At 38.0% G+C, this 13,696-nt stretch overlaps 1 protein-coding gene across 4 annotated transcripts in view; it reads left to right on the top strand.

Annotated features, from left to right (window-relative positions):
* Positions 1 to 13,696, top strand: part of DPYD (dihydropyrimidine dehydrogenase) — an 895,784-nt gene that overhangs the window by 602,575 nt on the left and 279,513 nt on the right. For all 4 annotated transcript variants that reach the window (XR_008473049.2, XM_035252229.3, XM_054236576.2 and 1 more), the window contains one exon: positions 7,919 to 8,002. Coding sequence is in view for 3 of the 4 variants with exons in the window: in XM_035252229.3 (XP_035108120.1) it covers positions 7,919 to 8,002 (84 nt within the window). In the remaining variant the exon portion in view is untranslated. The remainder of the gene's footprint in view (positions 1 to 7,918; positions 8,003 to 13,696) is intronic.

Genomic DNA, 13,696 nt, shown 5'->3' with positions numbered 1-13,696 from the left:
AATACTATTCTAGTTTGAATACAGACATGCATAAAATAGTAGGACAGAATGCTCCTGAATGGAACACTAGTCAGCAGGTTTTCCATAATATAAATTGAATCCTGCACAAATGCAAACAAGTAACCATGTGCCTCGAATTTGTATTTCAAATGGAAAAATACATACTGAAAATTATACACTTTTGTCCCTCATGCTGTCATGGAAAATAGTCTATAGAGTCTTGACTGGGGTTTCTTGAAAACCCCTCAGTAATACAGAAGACCAAATCTAACAATACTGATGAACTAATTGATGCTACATTATAAAATATTGTAAAGCTGTCTATAGTGTTCAAAAATGATGATTATACATTTTATTTGGATATTTTAAAACTGGGAGAGGAAAAATTACTTCTGGGACTTAGAGGTGAAATTAAACATGATCAGTAATTGGCCTTGTGATCTTCCGTGCTGGGTTCATTTGATACATGTATTTACCTAATTGACCATGAAATCTTCCACAGAGCCCATGCTTGGCATGAGCTTTGCCAATTTTAAGCTGACTATGATGAATGGCTTTATCATGCCGCTTGCTTCTCTGCCTTTCTGTAAGAACAAAATACTTTTAAAAATTAATTTTTCAATATTAGATAATTTTTAAATAGACAAGATTACTTTTTATTAATCAAAACCCTTTAAGTATAAACAGATTAGCTAATCTAAAGGTATTTTTCACATCTCAGATTTTTCTTTAATTTTAGTTTTATTTAATAACACCTTCTGATTATTCTATAGCAAAACATAAATAAAAAGAAAGGAAGAAAGGAAAAAAGAAAGAAGGGAGGCAAAGGTATGCCTTTTGTTTAATCAAAACAATCTGCAGAATCTCTCCATAGGAAAGCAGTCTACATAACAAGAAGATCTGATAATGTCAATTAAAAAATAAAAATATTCACTATAATCTTAGATCTGGACTAGCCCAGGAGATATCACATGAAGGAAGTATCCCCCAGGCCTTCACAGCTTCTAGGAGGGTAGCTTTAAGCAGCATGATTTCATCACAGTTCATATGGTACACACCCAATAACGTTTTGTAGAATCAGTATTTGGATTTGATTTTGTGAACACATGCTGAAAAATAGGTTAAAACTGATTCTCTTACAATGGAAAAACCCACATTAAAACAAACAAACAAAAACATATTCAAGTCAAAGTTACTATTCCACCTGACATGTACGTTTCTTTTATGGGTGGTGATATACAGATGTAAAGAAATCAGAGACACCACACCAGCACTCTTGCATGCCAATGGCTTTAAGTGTGGCTAATAATGTGATGTGATGCTGTATACTATACCTTGTTTATAAAACCCTTTTATGGCGGATTAATTATTGAATTATACGGTAAAGATTTGAGGAAACTTGCTATCAGCTTTTTACTACTTTATCTGAAACAGAAATGATACATATCGAACAGTAGAACTTTAGAATGCACATGTGTTTCATGTTGTCTTGTATATTCTTCAGCCTGGTTTAAATTTTTCAGTTTCGAGCACCAGAAAGAAGTTTCTACTGCTTAGTGTCAAATCAGTAGCATTGTTAGAATCTGCTTAGTTTTCTTGGTCCAGGTTTCTGATCACAGACTCTCTTGCTTTTCTGGAACTGTAGTAGTCAACTCCAATTCTATACAAAAAAAGATTTATGAAACACCTGCTATGTATAAAGTCCCTGGCCAGCCAAAACAAAGGAGAATATAGGGAGCAATCAGATATGAGCCATTACTGAAGGTCCACAATATTTGCTTGTAAATAGATCTTTAATACAGTAGTAGATCCTGAATCCATTTATTTCTTAATTTGTAATTAGCCTTGAAAATACAGCCTAAGTCAAAGTTACTGTGAAAAGCCTTTATTGAAGTATACAGTCTCATAGAAGTAAGACTGAGGAAGAACAGAAAGATGAGATGGGGAGAAGGGAAAACAAGTGCAATATGGTGCATTCCAGAGCTGGCCACGACTTCACAAGGAAAGGCAGCCAACTGCTCAGTCATATGGGAAGGGAATAGCACATCATCCCACAAGATGATAGACTCACCCATTCTCTCATCACTTTCTAGGAAAGGAAGTGGAAGGAATGAGCTTACTGCTTCTTCAGTCTCCTCTCACTGGTCCCATTTCACTCCATAGGGCTTTACTTGCCTCTGCACTTTTCAGTTGTATGCCCTGCCCCTTCAGGGAAGCTTCTAGGGAAGCCAGATTTTATAACATGGGGTGTGATGCTTCATCTAAACCCAGAAGTATAGGGAAAGGCCACAGCTTCCTGATCAGGCCCTGGGCCCTGTCACTTTGACAGGCTCAGTGGAGGTTGTAACACAGCCCAGCTCTGATCTGCAGGGACTGTGAGAGAGCTGACAATTACTATAGAAGATGTGAAGATCGCAACAGGGACTGGGGCTCCCCTTTGAACTAGTGGCAAAAGCCTGGGTAACAAGAAGGACCATCAAATTTGAGGAAGCTTATAATTGGCTGGGGCCCAATATGCATCATTACCATTCTAATCCAAGGTATCTACAGTAAGTTCCACTAATCTTCTTGCCCTCAACCAATCCAAATTCTTTCTGTTTATCCTGATTTCAGAACCCTTAACTTAACCATTAAGTGCTACTTGGTCTCGCCTCTGCCTGCCTCTCCGCAGTGTCACTGTGGGTCTGTTCCTGGCATTCCAGATCCCACTGCCTTCTTTTCCTCTTCCAACACGTTCCCAACTCAGAGCATTTGCTGTTCCCTTGGACTGGAATGTTCTCTCTTCCTCAACCCTGAGCCTCTGGCCCTGTAAGTTAAACCTCCCCATCTTCAGAGGCCAGTTGACCAGATAGTTAATGAAGCATAAGCTTCAGGGCATTTACTTGCATAGGCTACTTCCAAGTCCCTATACCAAACTCTGTGTTTATAATTTTTAATTATTATTTTTTCCTTAAAGAGGGTTTTCCAAATTATTTAAGCATCAGGCTCCCCAAAATCTAGATCTACCTCTGTCTGTGCTTTTCCTCTGTGGTATATAATAAAGCGGTGATTAACAGTTGTGTGATTAGCCATTACTAATAGTTCCTCTGTTCTGCGTGTTAGAAAGCAAGTTCCATGGGGGTTGAGACCCCTGTCTAGTTCACCACTTAATCCTCAATTCCAAGCACAAGTCTTTGTCTGCCAACAGATATTTGTTGAATGAAGTAAAAAAGAAGTATGCAGTTTGAGTATTACCATATGACAAACAAAGAGGAGGCTGTTGCACAGTAAATGGGAAGAGTGGTATTTTATTTGGCACCCATGAACTTGAATTGATTAAAATCCAGTGATGAAGATTTTAAGCAGGTACCTGTGAGGGATTGCCAAGGTTCTGACCACTTTCGGTAGGAAGAGACAAGGAAGCTCCAGTGGAAAGGCACGAGCACTAAAACCAAGTGACTATACTGTTCCTAGCACGGCAAAAATAAAACTAACAAGCCAGGTTCCTATCATTTTTTTACCTGAATCTGGGCAGCACTATGTTCTGAATTAAATAGCTGTGAGAGTTAACAATCTCAAACAGGTTGAGGCAAAAAAAAAACAGACAGAGGCACATTACAGAAATATGTGGGACCAGTTGGATGTAAGTCTCTGAACAGGGACAGTAAATAGGACAGAATGGAATCACAAGAGATAGACGTGCAGCTGGAGATGAGACATAGTAAGTGATTTTATGTATGTCCAGCGGAGCCCAAGCCAGTAGAGTGTTTTACCTGTCTCAGGTCTGTCTCAGATTGGATTAAGAGCCCAGAGAACTTTAACTCCAGTTTGGGATCGTTGAGAATAGACGATAGCATTGCTACTTACAAAGTCAACATCTGACCCCACATATTCATTTAACAGAAGAAATTTAGAGGGAATCCAATAACTATGGCTTTCATGCCCTGCTATAGTACACTGTCCTCATCCTACTTCAGCTCTGATGTCCTTTGCTAGCCCCTATCACCCTTGGAAGTCTTCCCTTCTCACTTGGGCCATGATACACCACACCATGCCACTGACCACGTAGATGTCCTTCTGGCTGTGCTCTGCATAGGCTATGACACCCCACACTGAGCCCTCATGGCTCCTCCTCAAATGCTCATGATCACCTGCCTTGCTGTGCCCTGACCAATGACTGTATTGATGAGGAAGGTAAAGGAAAGAAAGGAAGAGATAAGGAAAGAAGGGGAAGAGAAACGAAAAGCGCTTTGTACCTGATTTTGTTGTATATGTTGCACAGGGTTTGTGGTTTTGTCACCTTAGTTTCTCTGGGTGTTTTTAGAAAATGATCCAGAGAATTCTAAAAAGTATACAACTGCCATATTCCAAGAATTTCTCAGGATAGTTAACTTTTCCTTTTTCGCCTGAGGTTTAGACAATGTAGAACCAGGTGAGTTATCTAAAATCGTTTTCAGATGGATAGATAGATACGTGATAGGTAGATAAAGTATTTAGATAGATCATATATACCATTATAGTATCTACTGCCTTCCAGAAGTCATTTACTTTTATCAAATTTATTTTTCATCACTTTTCTTCAAACTTTCATATATGTTAAAGCTCTTATTTTTCTTTTCTGTTTACTTAAAATTGTAAAAAATAAACTTTCTTTTTTGGTACTTCTCATTTCCTGTATTAGCCTTGGAAACATTTAAAAATACATCTCCCTAGAATGCTTCTGTGCAAATATCAAATTTATTTATGCCTTATAACCACAACTCTACGACTTAGTATCATTTATTTTTACATTTTTACTTCTAATTTTTAACTTCTTTTTGGAGTTCAAACTTATCACTGACTTGATATTTTTCTTGGTTTTTGGCAGGGTGGGGAAGCTAAGGCCGAAAGTAGTGAAATAATGTGTTCAAGTGCACACAGCTAGGATACGTTAGAAGTGGGATTCAAACCCATGGTTTGGCTCAGAGCCCACAACATATATATCTATATCTATATCTATCTATATATATATATATATATACACACACTCCATATAGATGAATGATAAATAGATAATGTAGGAAATTAAAAATAGTGTATTTCCAATGTCACTGCCATCACTAGGGTATTTCATTTTATAACCATTTAGGTGAGGTAGAATAAACGCTGGGTAAGTGGCTAAACTAAAAAGCTTGTGACTAACACGAATCAGACTGCATGCGCAATTTCAGTTAATTTAACATTTCATGCTAATTCAGCAATTAAGGCTTTTTGAATGGTTAGAGCTGCTTGGAAATGGAATTAACTGCCTTTCAAGGTAGTGTGCATCCTGAAACAGGAATGTTCAAGCAGAGGCCACATGAATGTTCCTGTTCTCTTGGTGTCACCTTGAATAGCATTGTCTGTTTCTGAGGCTTGGATGCACATTTCAGTGGCCTTTCTGGGTGTGTTTGGTGAGTAGGTGTTTGTATATGTCTATAATATTGGGGAAATTGTAATAATTAGTCATTGAAAAAACTTTATATTGGACAGGTGATTTTAAAATATTTTAACTTTTACTTCAAACTTAGAAGCTGTAAAGATATCGAGCTGTTATGTTTTTCCTAACACACTATGACAACTCCAGCCATAAAATAAGTGATTTGTAGTAAATTATAATAGTGGGTACCAACGCAGGCTCTGAACTCAAAATACTTGGGTTCAAGACCCTACTATCAGCTAGAAGCTGTGGGATGTTGGATACAGCACTTGAACTCTTTATGTCTCAGTTGTATCAATTGTAAAGGAGAAATAATGGTGTATTCTGCCTCTTAGAGTTTCTGTGAGGATAAATTAAGATAAAACATACAAAGGACATAGTAAAGTATCTGGCATATTGTAAATGGTCAATTAATGTTAGCTATTATTATCTAATATGGTAGCTAGGTGTAAGTTTGAAATGAAATATGCATAATGTAAATATGTATACAATTAACAGGCAAAGCTTATCTAATCCAAAATGAGGTTGAATTGATTTGCTATTAATTGCTGCATTTCAGTTAAATAGAGAAGTCTAAAGGAAATATTTGAACTAACCATGAAATAATAAGAAACATGTTATATTGTATATATTTGCACTGTACAATCTTTTCATTAAGCTCATAATTACTGCATGTTGTAGTTTTGAGACAGGTCATATTATCCACAGTTGACACTTGAGCAACTGAAGACAAAGAAGATTGACTGACTTGTCCAAATCGTTCCCAATTCCTTAGCTACAGGCTAGGATTAGAACTCAGGGTTCAGCAGGCCGTGCTCATCCATGCTCACTACCAAACCATCAAAGAAAGAATAGCATGGTTTTCAGCAATTCTCAAATAACATAAAGCCTTTTAAAATTGGATTAGGAAAGCAAAACCATAATGAACCCATGTTAAAAAAGCAGGCTCAGTGATCAAATGGACTTTAACAAATGTGCAGAAGAAAAACCAGACTCACTAATGAATAAAGATAGGCAAGAAAATCAAAACCAAGAAATAGCTAACTGGAGTTTGTAAGTCTGTTGAGGTCCTACTTAAAATTCATAAGGAAGGAAAAAAATAGGCTAAAATCTTAAACAGGAAGGAAAGAGAAAAAAGAAACAGCTATTGGCCTAAAGAAAGGTCTGGTGTACTTAGAAAGTAGTGAAATATTTTTTAAGCCTTTTCTTGTGATAAACCTGTTAAAATATTGTTGTAACCAATTCAGGCTTCTAGTTGGCCTAACTGAAAAATAAATTGTGGCACTGGAAAAATCATATAAGTTATTTTAAAAAGTTATTAAAAGAATATAAAACTTGAATCAGTTAGTTTATTCCTCCATCCCTAAAATTACTATACTAACTTTGTTTGGAGACAGAGTCTCCCTCTGTCAACCAGGCTGGAGTGCAATGGTGCAATCTCGGCTCATTGCCACCTCTGTCTCCCAAGTTTAAGCAATTCTGTTTCAGCCTCCCAAATAGCTGGGATTTGAGGCACACACTGCCACGCCTGGCTAATCTTTTGTATTTTAATAGTGATTGGGTTTCACTGTGTTGCCCAGGCTGGTCTCGAACTCCTGAGCTCAGGCAGTCCGCCTGTCTTGGCCTCCCAAGGTGCTAGGATTACAAGTGTGGGCCACTGTGCCCTGCCACTATAATAACTTTTTAAAGTGTTTTGTTTATCCTTTAAGTTCTTCACAGAAGACTTCTCACGGATTCTAAGGTTCTCAAAGTATTCTAAGAATACTTAGAATGAATTATGTTGTTTATTTTTACAAGATCCATTTGTATACTAAGGAATTAATGATTAAAATAGGAAGTATTTTTATTAAGTAATTAAGACAAAGCTATCAATACTTCCAATTTCTTAGATGGACTGTTTTAAATATAATAATCTTGGTTTTTAGTTAAAAACATTTTAAATTTTGCTTGTTCATGCTAACTAGCCTACTACATTTTTCTTTGTTTGCCTACTCCCACCATCAATTATCCATAATTAGTAACATTTGTGTCCATAAAAAAAAATAGAAGCTGTTTAGGAAAGAATAAATGTGATGTCAAACTAATCTCAGTTACAATCTCTACTGTGTCACCTAATAACCAAGCTTGTCATTTAACCTCCCTATACTTCAGTTCATGTGCCTGTAAAATTGGTATCATACTAATACAAAGATTATGAGAATTAGAGGTAACAAATATAAAGCATATAGAGCAGTGAGTGGCCCCTTATAAGCACTCAGTAAATATTGGTTGTGTGATTGTCGTGGTGATGGTGGTTGTTATATAAACCTTAATTTGAGATAGTTAGAATATACCTCACAAGATAGCTGTGATGCAGAAAACCAAATAGTTAACACTTGACAAATATGACTTTGTTATCAGTGGTGAAAGTCTATTAGAAGATATTATTTATATCTTTATTTAAGCTTTGCATTTTCTTTTGATTTCTTTTCTTATTTAAAGGATTCTGGAGCAGATGCCCTGGAGTTAAATTTATCATGTCCACATGGCATGGGAGAAAGAGGAATGGGCCTGGCCTGTGGGCAGGTAAGGACCTTGACAGCTGCCACTCAGTGTATCAGTGTGACATAACAGGCCCCCGTATGGATATTACTATACCTTAGGCAAGGAGATGCATGAATCAGATGATTGGCTAGAGACTTCCAGGTCTTCATTGTTTAAATATTTAGTGCTTAAAAAGTAGAAAATGAGGCAAGCTGAAATTATAGCAACTGTTTAGTTTTATTGAGATAAAAATCACATTATGTGCTTGACAGGAAGTAATATCATAACAAATAGTTTTTGAAAGCGCTGAAGTAGAATTAGCTGGTTTCAAATGCAGTGTTCTTTATTCATTCCTGATGCTGATCCAGTTTCCCTGGAGCAATATAGTGTACAAAATGCATTGTTCGTAGTGATTTTGTAGTAAATGGGGCACAGCACAAATTGCATTTTACATTTTTTAGCATATGATCATTATTCACTAACTGTGTTTGGGGAGTTGCAAAAAGACTTTGATGCTATTTTTATTTTTGGATACAATAAATGGAACCTTCATTCTAAATACTTTCAAAGACTAATGAACAAAATGTGAAATAATATGTTAATATATAGAAAACACTACATCTTTATGTAATTAGTTACAATGTTGGACATTAAGGAGCACTGTAAAAACTTAATGCTAAAAAGGTGAGTATTTTGCATCTCACGGTTTAGCTTTTAAGTCCAGAAGAAAGTGGTGTGAATTAAATAATACAAAATGTAGTAATTTCTGACAGATTGTCTAGTCCTGGAAACTTTACTTTTATCTCCACCTCTGGCACAGGGCCTTGTACTCAGTAGGTGCCCAGATTTTTTTTTTTTTTTTTCCTCTCCAGTCATGAAATTGATTTGAATTAAACTCAGAGGCCCTTAATTTGGGAGGGCAAACATTTCTGGTTATTCAAATGAGCATAGGTTACTGTCTTTGTTTTAGCATTCAGCAAGAATTTTAAAGTACTTTGTAAATATTTAACATGCAGAATAGATTTATGACTTAAGGAGAAAACCATTTTTATGTAACAGCAAGAAAGGGGGGCTAGTCAAATATTTTTCAAGTATATTCTCTGTTACACTCACAACAGGTTGCCCAGAAGATCGATAAGTATAATATATGATGACAGAACCAAAACTCAGAATTACTCAGTACTGGCAAAATATCATGATATCAAATCATGACTTTTGTGAGTCACATGATTAGATAATAGCATGTTAAGATGAGTAATGTGATTAAAAGGAGAAGGATTCCTTAAAGGACACCTAGAATGGGGGCTGAGTTAGTATTCTTTTCCGATCTCAAGATTGTCCTTCCACTCATTTCACAGTCTCAGTATCTTGGAATCAAAATATTTTTTAGTTACATAGATAAAATCAGCTATGGAGATTTTAAATCTATTGATTGCTTTGTTAGAGCATAATGCAATTCAATATTTATCCCTTGCCACAAATATAACAATTATTTTTAAAATGTTGACCTAGTCCCACCAGAGTTTATTTTTTTGGAGTAGGATCTTGCTATATGAGCACATCTGAATTTACTCAGTCGTTAAGTGTCTTAGGTGTATCCTTTCTAGAGCATTATTTAGCCACATAAAGTTTTGCACAGCCTTTGGCTGAATGAGAATGCCAGATGCTAAAACTTTGCAGTCAGAGATATCATTAAGATTTCTAAAAACTATTGGAAAATGCATGTTCCAAAAACCATGATATCTTGGCTGAAGAAAATTTAGGAACATTTCCATTTCACTTATTAGTTATAATCTCTAAAACTGAAACCAATTCTTCCTGTCAGCCAAGTTTGGAAATTTTCTTTTGAATGATATTCTCTTGTAAATTATATAATTGAAGAATAAAGCTAATTTAATCATTTTTGTTCCAACATATTTTAAATGATTACTCTGCCTGAGGACACATGAATATTCCATATTTTAAATAAAGGGAAGGCAGAATATTAGTGCATTTAAAAAAATGCTTTTCTGTGACTGACTTTCTCAAGTGGGCACAAACACGTTTGGGCCTTATTTGCCTTTTCCTCTGTTCCTTTTACCCCTTCTCTGCCTCCTGTTCCCATTGTTTCTCCCTTTACCTCCCTAAGTTCCAAAGTCTTGAACACTTGCCAATTGGTGTGATGGAGAATTCGTACTCAGTGTTGAGGGACTGAAGAGTCATTCTAGTCCCCCTGCCCCATTGCTATGCGATCTTGCTTTTCATTTGTTGAAAACTTACTATGTGTCAAGTCCAGAGCTGCATGCGTGGTCAGAGCTTAATCAATGTGTGCTTCATGAATTAGACATGCCGTTGGTTCCATGGCTAAAATATTTATCTTCCAGAGACACTTTCTTGTTGAGTACACGTTCCTCTCTAAATACCTGATTTTCTTCTCCTTTATCTCAAATGTTTTCTCACAAATATTTCATAAGTGAAAAATGCTGCCTCTGTACCTAAGCAATTTGCCTGTGTGTAATCAACATTGTATAGATCTAACAATGATATATATACAAATATATTTGCAAGCATACATATATGTATATATACATATATACACACACACACATGAAATAAGTGACTAAAATCATGAAATTTATGAAAAGGGAAGGCCATAATCTGTACTCTACAACATATAAGTTCCATATATATTTATGAAATTTACAGAATCTCAAGGCGACCTTGGGAAATTGCATTGTGTATTCCTGCAAAACAAAGGTTCATATCAAATCTAAAACACCTCAGCATGCTAAGTAGTCTCATGTGTTTTTTCCATCAGCCATCTGTGTCACCTTGATCAATCCACTTACTCTCCTTAAGCATAAGTTTCCATCTCTAACATATGGAATTTGAACTAAATGATCTCTAAATCCCCTTCCAACTTTGATACTCTGTTATTGTTAACATTAAAAATGGCAGGCTACTATTATTTTTAAACTACCCTTAAAGAGCATTGTTAAAACAAAAACAACCAAAGGAATAAACAAATGGGTATTTATGTTGCTCTTTTTAAAAAAGTTTTACTTTAAGTTCTGGGATACAGGTGCAGAACATGCGGGCTTGTTACATAGATATACATGTGCCATGGTGGTTTGCTGCACCTATCAACCGGTCGTCTAGGTTTTAAGCCCCGCATGCATTAGGTGTTTGTCCTAATGCTCTCACCCCGCCTGCCCTCCACTCCCCAACAGGCTCTGGTGTGTGATGTTCCCCTCCCTCTGTCCATTGTTCAACTCCTACTTACGAGTGAGAACATGTAGTGTTTGGTTTTCTGTTCCTGTGTCAGTTTGCTTAGAATAATGTCTTCCACACGGGATGCCAGGCAGTAAGTCTGCCTGGCGAAGCCGGCAGCCGGGGCGGCGGCAGCCGGCCCTACCCAGCAATCCCCACAGGGCGCGCTTGTCCGGGTGCCCTGTTGAACCGGCAACCTGAGACTTGAGAGGGCTGAACTTGAGACTGAACGAGACTTGGACAGTAGGCCAGCCCAGGGGAATGCAGGGACAGAGCGTTCGGGGTACCCCATGGGACGAACAAAACCGCGATTTCAAACTATCCCGAGCAGACGGTCCGAGACACTCTGTAGGGGAGAGGCGTCCACCACTACCGAGGCAACCCGCCCCAACTGAGATACACGCCCACTGCTGACGCAGCCTGCCGTTGCTGAGGCAACACGCTACAACGAAGAGACTCCGCCGCAGGGCGTGGCGGAGACCACAGCAGAGCCTGCAGGAACAGGGCGAATCACACAACAGCAGGGCGGGAGACTCGGCAGGCAAACAGTGGCTAGTCTGCCTCCTAGCTGGGCAGGACACCTCAACAAAAATCGAAAAATAAAGCCCGAACCCCCCAACACAGAGCATTTGAGAAAAAAAAGGGTTTTTTTAATGAGCTCTGTTGCAGCAGAATCAAACATAGCAGCCTAACAGCCCTGAATGAACTACAGAGCTCACAGCTCAGAAATTGAGCTCCTAAAAAGAACAGACTGTCTCCTCAAGCAGCTCCCTGACCCCTCTATATCCAAAAGACTGACATTTGGCAGGCATCATCCTGGGACAAAGATAGCAGAAAAAGAAACGGGTAGCATCCCTCACTGTGCCACAGCTGCTAGAGGTGCACCCCAGACAAGCAGGGCCTGGAGTGGACCTCAGCAGTTGTACAGTGAAGGGGCTAGGCTGGTAGAAGGAAAACCAAGTAACAGAAATACTTCATCATCAACAATCTGGGTGTCCACTCAGAGACCCAATCGAAAAGTCAGCAACTACGCAGACGACAAGCGGATAAACCCACAAAGATGGGAAGAAACCAGCGAAAAAAGGAGGAAAACACCCGAAACCAGAACACCTCGCCTCCTAGAAAGGACCAAAACTCCTCACCAGGAAGGGAACAAAGCTGGACGGAGAATGACTGTGACGAAATGACGGAATTAGACTTCAGAAGGTGGATAATGAGAAACTTTTGTGAGCTAAAAGAACATGTATTAAATCAATGCAAAGAAACTAAGGATCTTAAAAAAAGATATGAGGAAATGATAACAAGAATGGATAACTTAGAGAGGAATATGAATGAATTAAAGGAGCTGAAAAACACAATACGAGAACTTCGCGAAGCATGCACAAGTTTCAATACCCGAATTGACCAAGCAGAAGAAAGAATATCTGAAGTCGAAGACCAACTCAATGAAATTAAACAAGAAACCAAGATTAGAGAAAAAAGCGCAAAAAGGAATGAACAAAGTCTCCAAGAAATGTGGGACTATTTGAAAAGACCTAACCTACGTTTGATAGGTGTACCAGAAGGGGACGAAGAGAATGAATCCAAGCTGGAAAATACTCTTCAGGACATCATCCAGGAAAACTTCCCCACCTAGCAAGACAGGCCAACACTCAAATGCAGGAAATACAGAAAACACCACAAAGATATTCTGCAAGAAGAGCAACCCCAAGGCACGTAATCGTCAGATTCAACAAGGTTGAAATAAAGGAGAAAATACTAAGGGCAGCCAGAGAGAAAGGTCGAATTACCCACAAAGGGAAGCCCATCAGACTCACAGCAGATCTCTCGGCAGAAACACTACAAGCCAGAAGAGAGTGGGGGCCAATATTCAACATTCTTAAAGAAAAGAACATTCAACCCAGAATTTCATATCCAGCCAAACTGAGCTTCAGAAGTGAAGGAAAAATAAAATCCTTTGCGAACAAGCAAGTACTCAGAGATTTTGTCACCACCAGGCCTGCTTTACAAGAGCTCCTAACAGAGGCACTACACATAGAAAGGAACAACCAGTACCAGCCATTCCAAAATCACACTAAATGCTAAAGAGCATCAACATAATGAAGAATCTACAACAACTAACAGGCAAAACAGCCACTTAGCATCAAAATGGCAGTATCAAATTCACACATAACAATATTAACCCTAAATGTAAATGGACTAAATGCACCAATCAAAAGACAGAGACTGGCAAATTGGATAAAAATCCAAAACCCATCAGTGTGCTGTATCCAGGAAACCCATCTCACATGCAAGGATACACAAAGGCTCAAAATAAAGGGATGGAGGAAGATTTACCAAGCAAATGGAGAGCAAAAAAAAGCAGGAGTTGCAATTCTCATCTCCGATAAAATAGACTTTAAAGCAACAAAGATCAAAAGAGACAAAGAAGGCCATTACATAATGGTAAAAGGATCGATAAAACAAGAAGAGCTAACGATTGCTACA

This window comes from Callithrix jacchus, chromosome 7 (genome assembly GCF_049354715.1).
Source record: "Callithrix jacchus isolate 240 chromosome 7, calJac240_pri, whole genome shotgun sequence".
NCBI lineage: Eukaryota > Metazoa > Chordata > Mammalia > Primates > Cebidae > Callithrix > Callithrix jacchus.
Note: the sequence above shows the minus strand (reverse complement) of the source record. Positions and strands in the feature narration are given on the sequence as shown.